The sequence below is a fragment of the Coregonus lavaretus genome, assembly GCF_964263955.1.
Source record: "Coregonus lavaretus genome assembly, chromosome: 33".
NCBI lineage: Eukaryota > Metazoa > Chordata > Actinopteri > Salmoniformes > Salmonidae > Coregonus > Coregonus lavaretus.
The window spans coordinates 6472849-6493202 of NC_140020.1; the positions used below are offsets into that span (position 1 = coordinate 6472849).

General features: G+C 47.8%; 1 protein-coding gene across 1 annotated transcript in view; it reads right to left on the reverse strand.

Annotated features, from left to right (window-relative positions):
* The window catches only part of lpgat1 (lysophosphatidylglycerol acyltransferase 1), an 89371-nt gene that overhangs the window by 5695 nt on the left and 63322 nt on the right, over positions 1-20354 (reverse strand). Inside the window, exon 6 of the mRNA XM_084151477.1 lies at positions 9396-9522. Coding sequence (XP_084007603.1) covers positions 9396-9522 — 127 coding nt within the window. The remainder of the gene's footprint in view (positions 1-9395; positions 9523-20354) is intronic.

Genomic DNA, 20354 nt, shown 5'->3' on the forward strand with positions numbered 1-20354 from the left:
GAGACAGGGGGCCAGAGTGGAGGAGGATCCAGGTTAATCAGGGGCCAGGGGGCCAGAGTGGAGGAGGATCCAGGTTAATCAGGGGACAGGGGGCAGAGTGGAGGAGGATCCAGGTTAATCAGGGGCCAGGGGCCAGAGTGGAGGAGGATCCAGGTTAATCAGGGGACAGGGGGCCAGAGTGGAGGAGGATCCAGGTTAATCAGGAGACAGGGGCCAGAGTGGAGGAAGATCCAGGTTAATCAGGGGACTGGGGGCCAGAGTGGAGGAGGATCCAGGTTAATCAGGAGACAGGGGCCAGAGTGGAGGAAGATCCAGGTTAATCAGGGGACAGGGGGCCAGAGTGGAGGAGGATCCAGGTTAATCAGGAGACAGGGGGCCAGAGTGGAGGAGGATCCAGGTTAATCAGGGGCCAGGGGCCAGAGTGGAGGAGGATCCAGGTTAATCAGGGGACAGGGGGGCAGAGTGGAGGAGGATCCAGGTTAATCAGGGGCCAGGGGCCAGAGTGGAGGAGGATCCAGGTTAATCAGGGGACAGGGGGCCAGAGTGGAGGAGGATCCAGGTTAATCAGGAGACAGGGGCCAGAGTGGAGGAAGATCCAGGTTAATCAGGGGACTGGGGGCCAGAGTGGAGGAGGATCCAGGTTAATCAGGAGACAGGGGCCAGAGTGGAGGAGGATCCAGGTTAATCAGGAGACAGGGGGCCAGAGTGGAGGCGGATAAATAATAAATAAATTCGCGGATCCAGGTTAATCAGGGGACAGGGGGACAGGGGGCCAGAGTGGAGGAGGATCCAGGTTAATCAGGAGACAGGGGGCCAGAGTGGAGGAGGATCCAGGTTAATCAGGAGACAGGGGGCCAGAGTGGAGGAGGATCCAGGTTAATCAGGGGACAGGGGGCCAGAGTGGAGGAGGATCCAGGTTAATCAGGAGACAGGGGCCAGAGTGGAGGAGGATCCAGGTTAATCAGGAGACAGGGGGCCAGAGTGGAGGAGGATCCAGGTTAATCAGGAGACAGGGGCCAGAGTGGAGGAGGATCCAGGTTAATCAGGAGACAGGGGGCCAGAGTGGAGGAGGATCCAGGTTAATCAGGAGACAGGGGGCCAGAGTGGAGGAGGATCCAGGTTAATCAGGGGCCAGGGGGCCAGAGTGGAGGCGGATAAATAATAAATAAATTCGCGGATCCAGGTTAATCAGGGGACAGGGGGCAAGAGTGGAGGAGGATCCAGGTTAATCAGGAGACAGGGGCCAGAGTGGAGGAGGATCCAGGTTAATCAGGAGACAGGGGGCCAGAGTGGAGGAGGATCCAGGTTAATCAGGAGACAGGGGGCCAGAGTGGAGGAGGATCCAGGTTAATCAGGGGACAGGGGGCCAGAGTGGAGGAGGATCCAGGTTAATCAGGAGACAGGGGGCCAGAGTGGAGGAGGATCCAGGTTAATCAGGGGACAGGGGGCCAGAGTGGAGGAGGATCCAGGTTAATCAAATGGTAGACTGGCATGAGATCACCCCTCTCTTATCCATTATAGGCAGGGAAGTGGTCTATGCGTGGGCAATAAAACAACTATACTGAACAAAAATATAAACGCATCATGCAACAATTTCAACAATTTTACTGAGTTACAGTTCAGTCAACTTAAATAAATTTATTAGGCCCTAATCTATGGATTTCACATGACTGGGGAGCCTGGTCCAGCCAATCAGAATACGTTTTTCCCCACAAAATTGCTTTATTACAGACAGAAATACTCCTCCGTTTCATCAGCTGTCCGGGTGGCTGGTCTCAGACGATCCTGCAGGTGAAGAAGCCGGATGTGGAGGTCCTGGGCTGGCGTGGAGAAATGCTCACTAACAGGGATGTATATAAATCTGTGTGCAAAATTTGAGAGAAAGAAGCTTTTTGTGTGTATGGAACATTTCTGGGATATTTTATTTCAGCTCATGAAAAATGGAACCAACACTTTACATGTTGCGTTTATATTTTTGTTCAGAATAGTTAGACAGCCTGACCTGAGAGAGAAACACAATCTTTATCTCTGTGTGTGTGTGCGCGCCACTGTGGATTCCTTTTTAAGGGAGTGGAATCCTAATCGCCATTCCATATTTTTTGTTTATTGGGATAGGCGGACAAGAAAGAGAGAAGGAAAAATAGAAGTAGACATAAACAGGGGATTAGATCCCATGCTAACACGTATGGAATACGCACTTCAGGCTGTGATTTTAACTGCTAGACCCGCCCCAGGCACAAAAGGATGAAGTTAGCACTCCAATAACACCTTTAGCCATAGAGGCTGTATAGTCTTCATACAGAGTCAAATGGGGTAGCCTGCAGCCATACTTAACCTTGCACATAAACCTTTGACCGCTAACTGTGGAGCGATACATTGGTTACATGCACACAATAATACGATTATTGTGGATAGTCCAATTAATATAATAGTTTGTTTAAAACGTTAACATGCTTTGCAAGAATAACTTTTTCTCTAATAATCCTGGACACATCTGAAATCAGGCTACCAAATGTGACTTTTGATAAATACAGAAAATAAACCGTTCTACCACAGGGACCATATTATATTTCGGACATATACAGTTTGTAAGTGAAAAATATTCATAAGATGCATACATTCAGTTTTTCTGAACTCACTTCACTTGCGCTATCAGTGCTGGCACATGCACAGATCAATCAATAAAAAAAAGATTCCTCAGAAAACCAGGCGTTTTAATTGACATATGCTTACTTTGATTAGGAACTTATTCCGATTAAGACAAGCGGAGTAAGGTGTTTACATGACTAATGCCATACTCTGCGTACTGCCATAATCAGTTTAATATCTAATTATTAGTGTACATATAAACATATGGATTGCCTCCAATAGGGGTTGGGTGTCTGATGCACCTGGGTCATACACTGGAATTACTCAGGAGTGTTCAGTCAGCTTCACCTGTGTCTGTTTACTACTGTGTCGCCATGGCGATGCTAGTCCTCCAAGGAAACCAGTCCATAAGATGGTCATTTTCATTTTCATACTCCCAATAGAATAATAATCCCCACAGCCCTCATAATACACATCACCTGATTATACAGAAAGGTGGAGAGAAAGAGGAAACTGGGGAGAGAGAAATAGAGATGTAAAGGTGAGCTGGAGAGAGAAACAGATGACAGGGGGTTTTTCAATACAAAAAGGCACTTTAAAAAAGTGCAGAGAACAGGAACGATGCAACTTCCCCCCCAAAAATAGGGCTGCAAACTTCCTTACACACACACACACACACACACACACACACACACACACACACACACACACACACACACACACACACACACACACACACACACACACACACCAGCAGTTGGACATGCACAGAGCAGCAGGAAAGAGAAAGGAAAGCACAGGAAAAAGCTGAAGGTAAATCCTTAGAGGAAGAAATCAACCTATTTAACAGCAATCCCCTTCCTCCACCTCTACACACCTACCGAGCTCCCACATCTGCCATTCAGATGTCACAATCTGGGAGATTGAGATTACAGAGAGTGAGAGAGAGCGAGAGATTAAGAAAAAATGCATAGTACCTAGTATCATCTAAAATTCCTTTCACTTTTTGTATTCTGAATCAGCGTGTAAAATGGAGGGACAAAACAATGTTTTTACCACACACACCCGATCAGATGACCTAAATAAATACAGCAGCCAATAGGTGTGTACAATTCCGAATACAGAGGAACTCCCCTATTGCCCAAACTAGGCCAGAAGATCTACCCCTATTTTCTAGTAGGCAGTTAGCAGCGACATATATTTAAAGATACTCCAACATTCCCAGATTACTTTTCAACGCACCCACCCACATGCAGCCTCAGTCTCCTCAGAATCGGAAGGTTAATCCTCATCTTGACTTCGGTGCACCACAAGGCCTCCCTCTGCTAAACTCAGCAACATTCCCAACAGCCAGTGTCTCTCAGCCTCTCACAACAACCTGGGTTCGTGGAGCGGAGCTCCAGAGCCGCTTACCCTGCTGGGGAGGCTGATTGTGGCCACGGCCCAGCGGAAAGTCCTCTAGGTGGGGTAGGAGAGAGCGGCTTGTCTCCTGCCTCTCTCATTACTGGGCCTAATGAGTCTTTAGCCTGGCCCAGCAGTAGTGGAGAAAGGGGCCTCTGGGAGCCAGAGTGCAGGCTGGAGTGGCCATGGTTCACACAGATCACCCCGATGTCAGCCTCATAGCCCTCAGAGACCGGAGGAAGGTCTGTACTGGACTGGCTGGAGCACTGGGTCATGTTAATTCGAACCGAACGGACTGTGTGCTTGAACAAACACAACCTTGGATGCAGTGAACAGGGGAGAGAGAGAGAGAGAGAGAGAGAGAGAGAGAGAGAGAGAGAGAGAGAGAGAGAGAGAGAGAGAGAGAGAGAGACTCTAGAATGACAGGGCTGTAAAAAAAAGTCAACCCTTGATATAAATCATATAGAGATTATCGTGATGCCGTTGGAAAAGCAGACTAATCAAAGAGAAAGTCATACAAATATTATACGGTAAGCCATCCACCTTATGAGAGGCTGTCGGCGTGAGGAGGCTGGGGTCACCTCCACAGCTGAGCCTAGATAGGAGAGAGCTGAAGAGAAGTGTCGGGGGGCTGGGGTTAGTTGGTTATACCTGGAGTACTTCTCCTGTCTTATCCAGTGTCCTGTGTGAATTTAAGTATGCTCTCTCTAATTCTCTCGTTCTCTCTTTCTCTCTGAGAACCTGAGCCCTAGGACCATACGTCAGGACTACCGGGCATGATGACACCTTGCTGTCCCCAGTCCGCCTGGCCTTGCTGCTATTCCAGTTTCAACTGTTCTGCCTGCGGCTACGAAACCCCTACCTGTCCCAGACCTGCTGTTTTCAACTCTTAATGATCGGCTATGAAAAGCCAACTGAGAGACCTGAGCCCTAGGACCATACGCCGGGACTACCGGCCGTGGTGACTCCTTGCTGTCCCCAGTCCGCCTGGCCTTGCTGCTATTCCAGTTTCAACTGTTCTGCCTGCGGTTATGGAACCCCTACCTGTCCCAGACCTGCTGTTTTCAACTCTTAATGATCGGCTATGAAAAGCCAACTGAGATTTATTCCTGATTATTATTTGACCATGCTTGTCACTTATGAACATTTTTGAACATCTTGGCATGGTTCTGTTATAATCTCCACCCGGCACAGCCAGAAGAGGACTGGCCACCCCTCATAGCCTGGTTCCTCTCTAGGTTTCTTCCTAGGTTTTGCCTTTCTAGGGAGTTTTTCCTAGCCACCGTGCTTCTACACCTGCATTACTAGCTGTTTGGGGTTTTAGGCTGGGTTTCTGTACAGCACTTCGAGATATTAGCTGATGTAAGAAGGGCTATATAAAATAAAATTGATTGATTGATTGATACATGCCAATTGTGCACTCCTGCCTTATTAATGTGTGTGTGTGTATGCACGCGCATACACACACACACACACACACACACACACACACACACACACACACGTTTGTTTGGACTCTCATCAGTTCAGTAACATCAAAGGAGAAGCAGCTATGGGAACCTGAGGGGATCAACGCTGCAGAGGAATGGACTGAACTGAACTTGGCTGGGAGTGTGTGACAGAGTGGGAGTGAGTGAGAGAGTGGGAGTGAGAGTAGGTGTGAGTGTGAGAGTGAATGAGTGTGAGAGAGTGTGAGAGTGTGTGTGAGAGTGTGTGTGAGATCTCCTTTAATGAATAGCTGTAGAGTGGCAACAGAGACTGACAGAAACAGCTTTTTTAACAGACAGTGCCAGCCTTGGCCTTAGGGTTCACCCTACCCAAATGACAACCAGTGAGTAATCACTTCCTATGCAGTCCTAGCTTCTTATCTTAAAGAAACGAACAGTCTCCTGTTCAGCACTATACCTTTCATTGCAGGTGTGTCATGACGCAAGTTGACACACAAGGCTAGCGCAACTTTAATGGGTGTGGTTCCCAAATGGCACCCTATTCCCTATATAGTGCACTACTTTGGACCCTGGGCTCTGGCCAAAAATATTACACTATTTAGGGAATAGGGTGCCATTTGGGACACAGTTCATGTTTGGGTGGGGGATGGGAGTGGGGGAATTCCTAACAGCGCCACACCAACTGTAGGCTTCCGACTGAGGCCATTTCCCTACCTTTTAAGTAGCTGCTTTATGTTGCGTACAGCACTATCTGTGTAATTGCCATAAAGTAGGCTCAAAGTCCTCTCTGTCTGTACAGAAGTTAGGGTGTGTCCTCCATATTGCAGTCAGGGGGGCTCTGTATTGCAGTTAGGGTGGGTCCATACCTCCGACTGGACAGTGTGTCACATGAATAGGGGTTACTATGGAGTCACAACATCTCAATGTCCCTACTTTGCTAATTAGCAGTAATCCATTAGTGGCACTCCAGGCCCCTTTTCACCTTATTTATCACGTGATTTACTTGACAAAAGCACATTTTAGTAGGTGGTGCAGGTATCCTTATTACATGGCATAAATGGGGCGGGGGGTCCTCAATTGCTTCTCTATTGTTCCAGCAAGCATGCAGGGGGAGTGGTTTTCACTATTTTGCTCAAACATGCATTTAACTCAGGAAATTGTTTTTCAACAGGGAAAGTTAAAAAATAGCTGGATGGATCCTTTTTAAAGGCCTTTAGAGTCTTCTGGAGTCTTCTGGAGTCTTCTGGAGTCTTCTGGAGTCTTCGTCTTTAATCAGAATGGCTAGAGAATGATAGGAATAGAAACTAGGGGTGTGAACATTTACAAAAAACTTTAGCTAAAACGAAATTGGGACATTAACGTTAAGAAAAAATCCACAAAATTAAAACCACACAATTAAAATCATTGTGCAGTTATCACAAAACTAACAGGTCCCGGTCATCATCATCATACCTAACGCAACAATGCTGTAACGTTAGGAGAAATGCTTCTTTAAAATGATTTGCCACGGATATAAAGCGTTCCGAATGTCATCGTTGTTAAGTAGAAAACATGTCAGAGAAAGACAAGCGACAGCAGCGAACAGCCTGCCCTGCCCCTATCGAGTCTGCTGCTACGCTGTGCTTTGAGCTGACCCAACGTTACAACATAGCGATTGGTGCTTTGGAAACATGCAGAAGTACAGACTGACTGCTGGGAACATGTCTACAACTTCATCAGCAAGTTGTCAAACTATTGTAATTAAGTGCCAAGCTACACACTGTTTATCAGTGCAGTGCCCAACATCCTTAGCTAGCTAGCTAAAATTCCATCCCTGTGTTTGTCAGTGAAGGTAGCTAGCAGCATGCAGGCTACAACAAGCTAAATCAGCTGATGAAGTCACTGGCGACCGATATATTTGCACATATTTTGTGCAGGAGTAGAGAGATGTTGTTTTTGTTTTTACAACTTTCTTACTGTCTATCAGAGTATGCGTCCGTGTCTGCCCCAGTGCCCGTGTTTCATAGCGAGTGAGTCATGCACAAGACAGGTCGCGGGAGAAAATGCTCGCAAATGGATTTTGAATTTTGGAATATTGATACGTGTCAGTTGAGACGACGAGTGTACATCGTCTCAATGCTCATTTCAATAGTCATTTAGACAGGTTAACATGACGTTCTTGGGCACAGGGACTATGGTGGTCTGCTTGAAACATGTAGGTATTACAGACTGGATCAGGGAGAGATTGAAAATGTCAGTGAAGACACTTGCCAGCTGGTCAGTGCATGCTCTGAGTACACGTCCTGGTAACCCGTCTGGCCCTGCTGCCTAGTGAATGTTAACCTGTTTAAAGGTCTTACTCACATCGGCAACGGAGAGCGTGATCACAGTCGTCCGGACCAGCTGGTGCTCTCACGCATAGTTCAGTGTTGCTTACCTCGAAGCGAGCATAGAAGGCATTTAGCTTGTCTGGTAGGCTTGCGTCACTGGGCAGCCCGCAGCTGGGTTTCCCTTTGTAATCTGTGATAGTTTGCAAGCCCTGCCACATCCAAAGAGCATCAGAGCCGGTGTAGTAGGATTCGATCTTAGTCCTGTATTGACGCTTTGCCTGTTTGATGGTTCGTCTGAGGGCGTAGCGGGATTTCTTATAAGCGTCCGGGTTAGTGTCCCGCTCCTTGAAAGCGGCAGCTTTAGCATTTAGCTCAGTGCGGATGTTGCCTGTAATCCATGGCTTCTGGTTGGGATGTGTACGTAAGGTCACTGTGGGGACGATGTCATCGATGCACTTATTAATGAAGCTGGTGACTGATGTGGTAAACTCCTCAATGCCATCGGATGAGTGCCGGAACATATTCCAGTCTGTGCTAGCGAAACAGTCCTGTAACTTAGCATCTGCCTCATTGTACCACTTCCGTATTGTGCGAGTCACTGGTACTTCCTGCTTTAGTTTTTGCTTGTAAGCAGGAATCAGGAGGATAGAGTTATGGCCAGATTTGCCAAATGGAGGGCGAGGGAGAGCATTGTATGAGTCTCTGTGTGCGGAGTAAAGGTGATCTAGAGTTTTTTAGCCTCGAGTTGCACAGGTGACATGCTGGTAGAAATGAGGTGAAACGGATTTCAGTTTTCCTGCATTAAAATCACTGGCCACTTGGAGCACCGCCAGTGGATGAGCGTTTTCCTGTTTACTTATGGCCCTGTACAGCTTGTTGAGTGTGGTCTTAGTGCCACCATTGGTCTGTGGTGGTAAATAGACAGCTACGGAAAATATAGATGAAAACTGTCTTGGTAAATAGCTTATCATGAGGTATTCTAACTCAGGTGAGCAGAACCTTGATACTTCCTTAATATTAGAGATAAAACCAGCTAGAATATTATCAATGTCCTTGTTCAGCTAAGTTTCCAAAAAACATAGGATATTACAGTTCTTCAGGTCCAGGTGATAGGATAGTCTCGAACGGAGCTCATCCAGTTTGTTCTCCAGTGATTGTACATTTGCTAATAGAACAGAGGTAGAGGTGGATTATTTACTTTCCGCCGTAGTTTCATCAGGGCACGTCGGCCTCTATATCGCCGTCTCATTTTCTTCTGAGTGTCGGGGATTAGGGTCTGGGGTGCCACCGATTCATTGAAGTAGAAATATTCATCCAAATCGAGGTTAGTGATCGCTGTTCTGAAGCTGTTTTCGGCCATAGGAAACGATGGCGGAAACATTATGTACAAACAAAACGTCCGCTATACATTCTTCCTCAGAATTAAAAGATCTGAATAACAACAAGAGCCTTGAGATATTCTTATTCCATTTTCTATGATGAAGAGGGCCAGACCAAGATATGGACCACAACCTGGCCGAGTTGGGTGAGCCCTAAAGCTAACACAACACAACCCAGCTTTGGATAGAGACTAAGAGAATGAGAAACAGAGAGAGGTACAGAGGGAGAGATAAAGAGAGGTGTCAATGTAGTTGGGGTCGGTCATTACCTGTAGTGTACATGTGTGACCGTGGGGGGTCTGTAGCCAAAGATCCACGTCTGGATGTCCATGGGCCTGGCTTTGGGGTACGCTATGGTCACGTCCACCACCCACTGTAGGCCTTTGGGTTTACTACCTGCACAGATGGAGAGAGAGTTAGGACATGAATGAGCATCATGGGCAGACAGTGAGGAAGATATAGACAGGGGAGAGAGGAGGGAGATGGGGAGAGAGGAGGGAGATGGGGAGACCGGGGCAGAGGGGAAGAGAGAGAAAGAGGGATGCCAGATGGAGGGATGCCAGATGGAGGGAGAGAGAGTAAGTGTCTCTCGGTCTCCCAACACTAAGGGGTGTGTGTGTGTATGTCTGTGCGTCCTCAGGCTGTGACAGAGAGGATGAGTGAGGCTGAGGGGGGTTGAAGCCATCAGGAGAGGAACGTCTGGCCCAGACACACAGGCCGTGTATGAAAACCTTACTAGCCGTCACGTCCTTGCTTCCTCCATCCTTGTTTCCTCAGTTCCTTTTCAAAGCCCATTGGAGGGGAGGATCCATGGTCCCTCCCTCAGATCTACTCCTCCAATGAGCTTAGAGAAATTGAGGAAACGAGGAGGCAAGGAGTTGAGGGTTAGTAAGCTTTTCAGACACAGAGCCATGGCGTCACAGAGAAAGGAATGTCCATGGCTCGCTTGAGTGGGTGGTTGGGTAGAGAGTGTGAGTGTGTGTGTGTGTGTGTGCGCAGGTGTGTGTGTGTGTGTTACAAAGACCAGATGGAGGAAGCAGGAAAACAACCTGAGGAGGAAAAAATGAAAAAGATTGTCAGCTTACTATAAATCACTCAGCACTTGGACAACTCTGCTGTTTCAAAACTTTAATTAACACAGACAGAATGAAAGGAGAGTGCTGATGCTGGCCAACAGAACACCTATCCCTGGATGGTTATTGTTGATGCTGGCCAACAGAACACCTATCCCTTTGTGGTTACTGTTGATGCCGGCCAACAGAACACCTATCCCTGGATGGTTATTGTTGATGCTGGCCAACAGAACACCTATCCCTGGGTGGTTATTGTTGATGCTTGCCAATAAAACACCTATCCCTGGGTGGTTATTGTTGATGCTGGCCAACAGAACACCTATCCATGGGTGGTTATTGTTGATGCTGGCCAACAGAACACCTATCCCTGGGTTATTGTTGATGCTGGCCAACAGAACACCTATTTCTGGGTGGTTATTGTTGATGCTGGCCAACAGACCACCTACAGTGAGGGAAAAAAGTATTTGATCCCCTGCTGATTTTGTAAGTTTGCCCACTGACAAAGACATTATCAGTCTATAATTTTAATGGTAGGTTTATTTGAACAGTGAGAGACAGAATATCAACAAAAAAATCCAGAAAAACGAATGTCAAAAATGTTATAAATTGATTTGCATTTTAATGAGGGAAATAAGTATTTGACCCCTCTGCAAAACATGACTTAGTACTTGGAGGCAAAACCCTTGATGCGGTGAAGTTGTCCTGTCCCCTTAGCAGAAAAACACACCCAAAGCATAATGTTTCCACCTCCATGTTTGACGGTGGGGATGGTGTTCTTGGGGTCATAGGCAGCATTCCTCCTCCTCCAAACACGGCGAGTTGAGTTGATGCCAAAGATCATTCAGATGTTCATTGGCAAACTTCAGACGGGCCTTTATATGTGCTTTCTTGAGCAGGGGGATCTTGTGGGCGCTGCAGGATTTCAGTCCTTCACGGCGTAGTGTGTTACCAATTGTTTTCTTGGTGACTATGGTCCCAGCTGCCTTGAGATCATTGACAAGATCCTCCTGTGTAGTTCTGGGCTGATTCCTCACCGTTCTCATGATCATTGCAACTCCACGAGGTGAGATCTTGCATGAAGCCCCAGGCCGAGGGAGATTGACAGTCTTTTGTGTTTCTTCCATTTGCGAATAATCGCACCAACTGTTGTCACCTTCTCACCAAGCTGCTTGGCGATGGTCTTGTAGCCCATTCCAGCCTTGTGTAGGTCTACAATCTTGTCCCTGACATCCTTGGAGAGTTCTTTGGTCTTGGCCATGGTGGAGAGTTTGGAATCTGATTGATTGATTGCTTCTGTGGACAGGTGTCTTTTATACAGGTAACAAGCTGAGATTAGGAGCACTCCCTTTAAGTGTGTGCTCCTAATCTCAGCTCGTTACCTGTATAAAAGACACCTGGGAGCCAGAAATCTGTCTGATTGAGAGGGGGTCAAATACTTATTTCCCTCATTAAAATGAAAATCAATTTATAACATTTTTGACATGCGTTTCTCTGGATTTTTTTGTTGTTATTCTGTCTCTCACTGTTCAAATAAACCTACCATTAAAATTATAGACTGATCATTTCTTTGCCAGTGGGCAAACATACAAAATCAGCAGGGGAACAAATACTTTTTTCCCTCACTGTATCTCTGGGTGGGTCATGTTGATGCTGGCCAACAGATCACCTATCCATGGGTGGGTCATGTTGAAAATGGCCAACAGAACACCTATCCCTGGGTGGGTCATGTTGAAAATGGCCAACAGAACACCTATCCCTGCGTGGGCAATGTTGAACATTTTGAATCTGGCCAACAGTGTTCCCATCTCCAAGAGGGTAACAGGGATCTTGTTCTCGGCACAGTGAAAGCTGAGCAGGCGAGCTTGCAGCCAGATCCGAAACAGGAGTGGTGCCAAGCTATCACTACCTCTCTGTAATGCAGTGACAAACAATCCTGTAATGACAGCACAGCCACTCATTTGATACCACATTGGAGTAGCATGGCTGCTGTAAACAGTTACAGAGGGAGCATATACAGGGGGTACATCCCAAATGGCACCCTATTCCCTATATAGTGCACTACTTTAGACCAGGGCCCATAGGGAGTAGTGCACTAATAGGGGAAGTGGGATGCACACAGGGACAAAGGTCTCCCTGACAGTGAGGCTAGTCAGGCTATGCTCCTAACCAATCATTAGGTTCCTGGTTTTATGGACACCGGTGATTGGTCACTGGGCACGGGAAAATCCCATCCAAAGCTTACCAAAAACCAAACGCATAGCACCAAGCGAGTCATCAAATAACTGCCGAATGCGTCGTCACCCTTGTTGCCATGTACCTTGTACAAGCGGCCATTAAGACGACAACGTTTCCCCTGCATTTCCATATCAGCCCGTTTAACGGCAGTTATCAGATTGGCGACCATGCTTCGGTTGAGTGGCTTGATTAGGCTGAACAGGCCAAGCCACCAGCGAGAAGCTTGGCAGTCATTGGCTCTGGGTTTACAGTCTCTGTCGTGTGACTGTCTTTCTTTACCCGGGTGACATCGAGGGGCCGATACACAGCGATGGTGGTGGTGGAGGAGGAGGCAGCGAGTTGTTTGGCCGATACTCAGCGGTGTTGGTGGAGGAGGAGGCAGCGAGCTGTGTGGCCGATACACAGCGGTGGAGGAGGAGGAGGCAGCGAGCTGTATGGCTGATACAAAGCGGTGGAGGAGGAGGAGGAGGCAGCGAGCTGTGTGGCTGATACAAAGCGGTGGAGGAGGAGGCAGCGAGCTGTGTGGCCGATACAAAGCGGTGGAGGAGGAGGAGAAGGCAGCGAGCTGTGTTGCCGATACACAGCGGTGGAGGAGGTGGAGGCAGCGAGCTGTGTGGCCGATACACAGCGGTGGTGGAGGAGGCAGCGAGCTGTGTGGCCGATACACTGTGGTGGTGGAGGAGGAGGAGGAGGCAGCGAGCTGTGTGGCCGATACACTGTGGTGGTGGAGGAGGAGGAGGAGGCAGCGAGCTGTGTGACCGACACACAGCAGTGGTGGAGGAGGCAGCGAGCTGTGTGGCCGATACACAGTGGTGGTGGAGGAGGAGGAGGAGGCAGCGAGCTGTGTGGCCGATACACTGTGGTGGTGGAGGAGGAGGAGGAGGCAGCGAGCTGTGTGACCGATACACAGCAGTGGTGGAGGAGGCAGCGAGCTGTGTGACCGATACACAGCAGTGGTGGAGGAGGCAGCGAGCTGTGTGGCCGATACACAGTGGTGGTGGAGGAGGAGGAGGAGGCAGCGAGCTGTGTGACCGATACACAGCAGTGGAGGAGGAGGCAGCGAGCTGTGTGACCGATACACAGCGGTGGAGGAGGAGGCAGCGAGCTGTGTGGCCGATACACAGCGGTGGAGGGGGAGGAGGCAGCGAGCTGTGTGGTCGAAGAAACAGCGGTGGTGGAGGCAGCGAGCTGTGTGGCCGATACACAATGGTGGTGGAGGAGGCAGCGAGCTGTGTGGCCGATACACAGCGGTGGAGGAGGAGGAGGAGGCAGCGAGCTGTGTGGCCGATACACAGCGGTGGAGGAGGAGGCAGCGAGCTGTGTGACCGATACACAGTGGTGGTGGAGGAGGAGGCAGCGAGCTGTGTGGCCGATACACAGCGGTGGTGGAGGAGGCAGCGAGCTGTGTGGCCGATACACTGTGGTGGTGGAGGAGGAGGAGGAGGCAGCGAGCTGTGTGGCCGATACAAAGCGGTGGAGGAGGAGGAGAAGGCAGCGAGCTGTGTGGCCGATACACAGCGGTGGAGGAGGTGGAGGCAGCGAGCTGTGTGGCCGATACACAGCGGGGGTGGAGGAGGCAGCGAGCTGTGTGGCCGATACACTGTGGTGGTGGAGGAGGAGGAGGAGGCAGCGAGCTGTGTGGCTGATACACTGTGGTGGTGGAGGAGGAGGAGGAGGCAGCGAGCTGTGTGACCGATACACAGCAGTGGTGGAGGAGGCAGCGAGCTGTGTGGCCGATACACAGTGGTGGTGGAGGAGGAGGCAGCGAGCTGTGTGACCGATACACAGCGGTGGAGGAGGAGGCAGCGAGCTGTGTGACCGATACACAGTGGTGGTGGAGGAGGAGGCAGCGAGCTGTGTGGCCGATACACAGCGGTGGTGGAGGCAGCGAGCTGTGTGGCCGATACACAGCGGTGGTGGATGCAGCGAGCTGTGTGGCCGATACACAGCGGTGGTGGAGGCAGCGAGCTGTGTGGCCGCTACACAGTGGTGGTGGAGGAGGCAGCGAGCTGTGTGGCCGATACACAGCGGTGGTGGAGGAGGAGTAGGCAGCGAGCTGCACTCACATTAACATCAAATCCCATTTCCTCTGAGTGGCCCAATGTCTGCCTGTGTGAGTCAGCAGAGTGAGAAAGGGAGAGAGAGAGAGAGAGAGAGCTGTGCCTTTCATCAGCCAGAGATACAGACGCTAATACAAACTCTTACACACGCTTATACAAACACACGCACACGCTATTCCAAACACTCTCACACACTACGTAATAATAAAACGTGTTTTATACAGTGGCTTGCGAAAGTATTCACCCCCATTGGCATTTTTCCTATTTTGTTGCCTTACAACCTGGAATTAAAATAGATTTTTGGGGGGTTTGTATCATTTCATTTACACAACATGCCTACCACTTTGAAGATGCTAAATATTTTTTATTGTGAAACAAACTAGAAATAAGACAAAAGAACAGAAAACTTGAGCGTGCATAACTATTCACCCCCCCCAAAGTCAATACTTTGTAGAGCCACCTTTTGCAGCAATTACAGCTGCAAGTCTCTTGGGGTATGTCTCTATAAGCTTGGCACATCTAGCCACTGGGATTTTTGCCCATTCTTCAAGGAAAAACTGCTCCAGCTCCTTCAAGTTGGATGGGTTCCGCTGGTGTACAGCAATCTTTAAGTCGTACCACAGATTTCCAATTGGATTGAGGTCTGGCCTTTGACTAGGCCATTCCAAGACATTTAAATGTTTCCTCTTAAACCACTCAAGTGTTGCTTTAGCAGTATGCTTAGGGTCATTGTCCTGCTGGAAGGTGAACCTCCGTCCCAGTCTCAAATCTCTGGAAGACAAACAGGTTTCCCTCAAGAATTTCCCTGTATTTAGCGCCATCCATCATTCCTTCAATTCTGACCAGTTTCCTAGTCCCTGCCGATGAAAAACATCCCCACAGCATGATGCTGCCACCACCATGCTTCACTGTGGGGATGGTGTTCTCGGGGTGATGAGAGGTGTTGGGTTTGCGCCAGGCATAGCGTTTTCCTTGATGGCCAAAAAGCTCAATTTTAGTCTCATCTGACCAGAGTACCTTCTTCCATTTGTTTGGCGAGTCTCCCACATGGCTTTTGGCGAACACCAAACGTGTTTGCTTGTTATTTTCTTTAAGCAATGGCTTTTTTTCTGGCCACTCTTCCGTAAAGCCCAGCTCTATGGAGTGTACGGCTTAAAGTGGTCCTATGGACAGATACTCCAATCTCCGCTCAGGAGCTTTGCAGCTCCTTCAGGGTTATATTTGGTCTCTTTGTTGCCTCTGATTAATGCCCTCCTTGCTTGTTCTGTGAGTATTGGTGGGCGGCCCTCTCTTGGCGGGTTTGTTGTGGTGCCATATTCTTTCAATTTTTTAATAATGGATTTAAATGGTGCTCCATAATAATAATAATAATAATAATAATAATAACCCAACCCTGATCTGTACTTCTCCACAACTTTGTCCCTGACCTGTTTGGAGAGCTCCTTGGTCTTCATGGTGCCGCTTGCTTGGTGGTGCCCCTTGCTTAGTGGTGTTGCAGACTCTGGGGCCTTTCAGAACAGGTGTATATATACACTGAGATCATGTGACAGATCATGTGACACTTAAATAAAGTCCACCTGTGTGCAATCTAACTAATTATGTGACTTCTGAAGGTAATTAGTTGCACCAGATCTTATTTAGGGGCTTCATAGCAAAGGGGGTGAATACATATGCACGCACCACTTTTCCGTTATTTATTGTTTAGAATTTTGAAACAAGTTTTTGTTTTCATTTCACCTCACCAATTTGGACTATTTTGTGTATGTCCATTACATGAAATCTAAATAAAACTCCATTTAAATTACAGGTTGTAATGCAACAAAATTGGAAAAACTCAAAGGGGGATGAATATTTTTGCAAGGCACTGTGCAGTTTAAGAGCCCAAAGACGCTTTTACACTAAGGTGAATATACAAACACTCACATGCACTATAAGTGTGCATGCAAACAATGCACCATACACACCCACAAAGCTGAGGACAAGGGGATGTGAGGCCTGGGTAGGGTAGGGAAAGGGACAAGGCATTTTGATTCCCTCCCTGGATTTTAATGCTATTAACCAGGAAGTACAAGGCCTAATGCCTCAACATCCATTCATTTACATTTACATTTTAGTCATTTAGCAGACACTCTTATCCAGAGCGACTTACACTTAGTGCATACATTACATATATATTTTTTATATATATATATATATACAGTGAGGGAAAAAAATATTTGATCCCCTGCTGATTTTGTACGTTTGCCCACTGACAAAGAAATGATCAGTCTATAATTTTAATGGTAGGTTTATTTGAACAGTGAGAGACAGAATAATAACAAAGAAATCCAGAAAAACACATGTCAAAAATGTTATGAATTGATTTGCATTTTAATGAGGGAAATAAGTATTTGACCCCCTCTCAATCAGAAACATTTCTGGCTCCCTGGTGTCTTTTATACAGGTAATAAACTGAGATTAGGAGCACACTCTTAAAGGGAGTGCTCCTAATCTCAGCTTGTTACCTGTATAAAAGACACCTGTCCACAGAAGCAATCAATCAATCAGATTCCAAACTCTCCACCATGGCCAAGATGTCATGGACAAGGATGTCATGGACAAGATTGTAGACCGACACAAGGCTGGAATGGGCTACAAGACCATTGCCAAGCAGCTTGGTGAGAAGGTGACAACAGTTATTGCGATTATTCGCAAATGGAAGAAACACAAAATAACTGTTCTCGGCCTGGGGCTCCATGCAAGATCTCACCTCGTGGAGTTGCAATGATCATGAGAACGGTGAGGAATCAGCCCAGAACTACACGGGAGGATCTTGTCAATGATCTCAAGGCAGCTGGGACCATAGTCACCAAGAAAACAATTGGTAACATACTACGCCGTGAAGGACTGAAATCCTGCAGCACCCGCAAGGTCCCCTTGCTCAAGAAAGCACATATACAGGCCCGTCTGAAGTTTGCCAATGAACATCTGAATGATTCAGAGGAGAACTGGGTGAAAGTGTTGTGGTCAGATGAGACCAAAATTGAGCTCTTTGGCATTAACTCAACTCGCCGTGTTTGGAGGAGGAGGAATGCTGCCTATAACCCCAAGAACACCATCTCCACCGTCAAACATGGAGGTGGAAACATTATGCTTTGGGGGTGTTTTTCTGCTAAGGGGACAGGACAACTTCACCGCTTCAAAGGGACGATAGACGGGGCCATGTACCGTCAAATCTTGGGTGAGAACCTCCTTCCCTCAGCCAGGGCATTGAAAATGGATCGTGGATGGGTATTCCAGCATGATAATGACCCAAAACACACGGCCAATACAACAAAGGAGTGGCTCAAGAAGAAGCATGTTAAGGTCCTGGAGTGGCCTAGCAGTCTCCAGACCTTAATCCCATAGAAAATCTGTGGAGGGAGCTGAAGGCTCGAGTTGCCAAACGTCAGCCTCGAAACCTTAATGACTTGGAGAAGATCTGCAAAGAGGAGTGGGACAAAATCCCTCCTGAGATGTGTGCAAACTACAAGAAACGTCTGACCTCTTTGATTGCCAACAAGGGTTTTGCCACCAAGTACTAAGTCATGTTTTTCAGAGGGGTCAAATACTTATTTCCCTCATTAAAATGCAAATCAATGTATAATAATTTTGACATGCGTTTTTCTGGATTTTTTTGTTGTTATTCTGTCTCTCACTGTTCAAATAAACCTACCATTAAAATTATAGACTGATCATGTCTTTGTCAGTGGGCAAACTTACAAAATCAGCAGGGGATCAAATACTTTTTTCCCTCACTGTATATATATATTTTTTAACCCCCCGTGGGAAACGAACCCACAACCCTGGCGTTGCAAACGCCATGCTCTACGAACTGAGCTACATCCCCTGCCGGCCATTCCCTCCCCTACCCTAGACGATGCTGGGCCAATTGTGCGCCGCCCCATGGGTGTCCCGGTCGCGGCCGGCTACGACAGAGCCTGGATTCACTATCACCTCCTTCAGAGTCATTCTAATATAGAGGAGAGGACGGGGGGAGAGGACACGCCCTTTAGTATGAGGGAAACTCAGAGGAGCTGAAATGGTCAAACCACACGGACACAGTGGTGAAGAAGGCACGACAGCGACTCGAAATTAGGCCTGTCCCTGAGGGCCCTCACAGTGTTTTCTACAGGAGCACCACCGAGAGCATACTGTCGGGCTGCATCACAGCCTGGTACGGCAACTCCACCGCTGCTGACCGCAAGGCTCTAAAGAGGGCGGTACTCTCAACCTAACGCACCATTGGGTGCAGACTGCCTGCCCTCCAGGACACCTACAATACCAGGTGTCGCAGGAAGGCCAAGAAGATCATCAAGGACCTCAGCCACCCGAGCCACGGCCTGTTCTCCCCGCTTCCATCACTCAGACGCGGGCAGTATAGGAGCATCATGGCAAAAACTGTCAGACTAGCCAATAGCTTCTGCCCCCAGACCATCAGCCTGCTGAATAGCCACCACTAGGCAGCTACCTGCTCCCCACCCCCCCACCCCCAACAGACATTCACCCTGCCCCCACCCCCCAATGGACATTTATCATTGTTACAGTTGAAAATATGTATATATTATTAGTTGTATTATTGTTAATTCACAGCTCACTTCCCCCCCTGCTGCTCTCCCTATGGACATTCCAGTGGTGGTTGGTGCCATTTAAGATGAGGGAGGATGATTCTTTTTTTGATGGGCCTTATTTCTATTACAGCATATTGGATGACTGTCATTCATATTCCATTCACCCAGCTCAATGTAACATCGATAGGTTGAGGCTACTACATGATGCTCTAATTTTCCCTGTACCCATCATGAGGTTGCTACAACCTAGCGTATTAATGAAAGTTTACAACGTAGTCAAAACATGTCGAGATAATTTTTAGTAATCAAGGTGACAATGACACATTCAATACCGTCTTGCACACTCTTGTAATCATTAGTCCAACAGTTGCAAATGAGAGTTTCAATTGGATAAATTCAGGTATATACAGTGCATTTGGAAAGTATTCAGACCCCTTTACTTTTTCCACATTTTGTTAGGTTACAGCCTTATTCTAACATTTATTAAATTGTTTTTTCCCCCTCATCAAGCTACACATAATACCCCATAATGACATAGCAAAAACTGGTTTTTCAATTTGTTTTGCAAATTTATAATAAAATAAAAAACCTGAAATATCAAATGTACATAATTATTCAGACCCTTTACTCAGTACCCTTGTTGAAGCACCTTTGGCAGCAATTACAGCCTCAAGTCTTCTTGGGTATGACGCTATAAGCTTCTCTGCAGATCCTCTCAAGCTCTGTCAGGTTGGATGGGGAGTGTTGCTGCAGAGCTATTTTCAGGTCTCTCCAGAGATGTTCGATCGGGTTCAAGTCCGGGCTCTGGCTGGGCCACTCAAGGACATTCAGAGACTTGTCCCGAAGCCACTCCTGCATTGTCTTGGCTGTGTGCTTAGGGTTGTTGTCCTGTTGGAAGGTGAACCTTCGACTCAGTCTGAGGTCCTGAGCGCTCTGGAGCGGGTTTTCATCAAGGATCTCTCTGTACTTTGCTCCGTTCCTCTTTCCCTTGATCCTGACTAGTCTCCCAGTCCCTGCCACTGAAAAACATCCCCACAGCATGATGCTGCCACCACCATGCTTCACCGTAGGGATGGTGGCAAGTTTCCTCCAGACGTGACGCTTGGCATTCAGGCCAAAGAGTTCAATCTTGGTTTCATCAGACCAGAGAATCTTGTTTCTCATGGCCTGATAGTCTTTAGGTGCCTTTTGGCAAACTCCAAGCAAGCTGTCATGTGCCTTTTACTGAGGAGAGGCTTCCGTCTGGCCACTCTACCATAAAGGCCTGATTG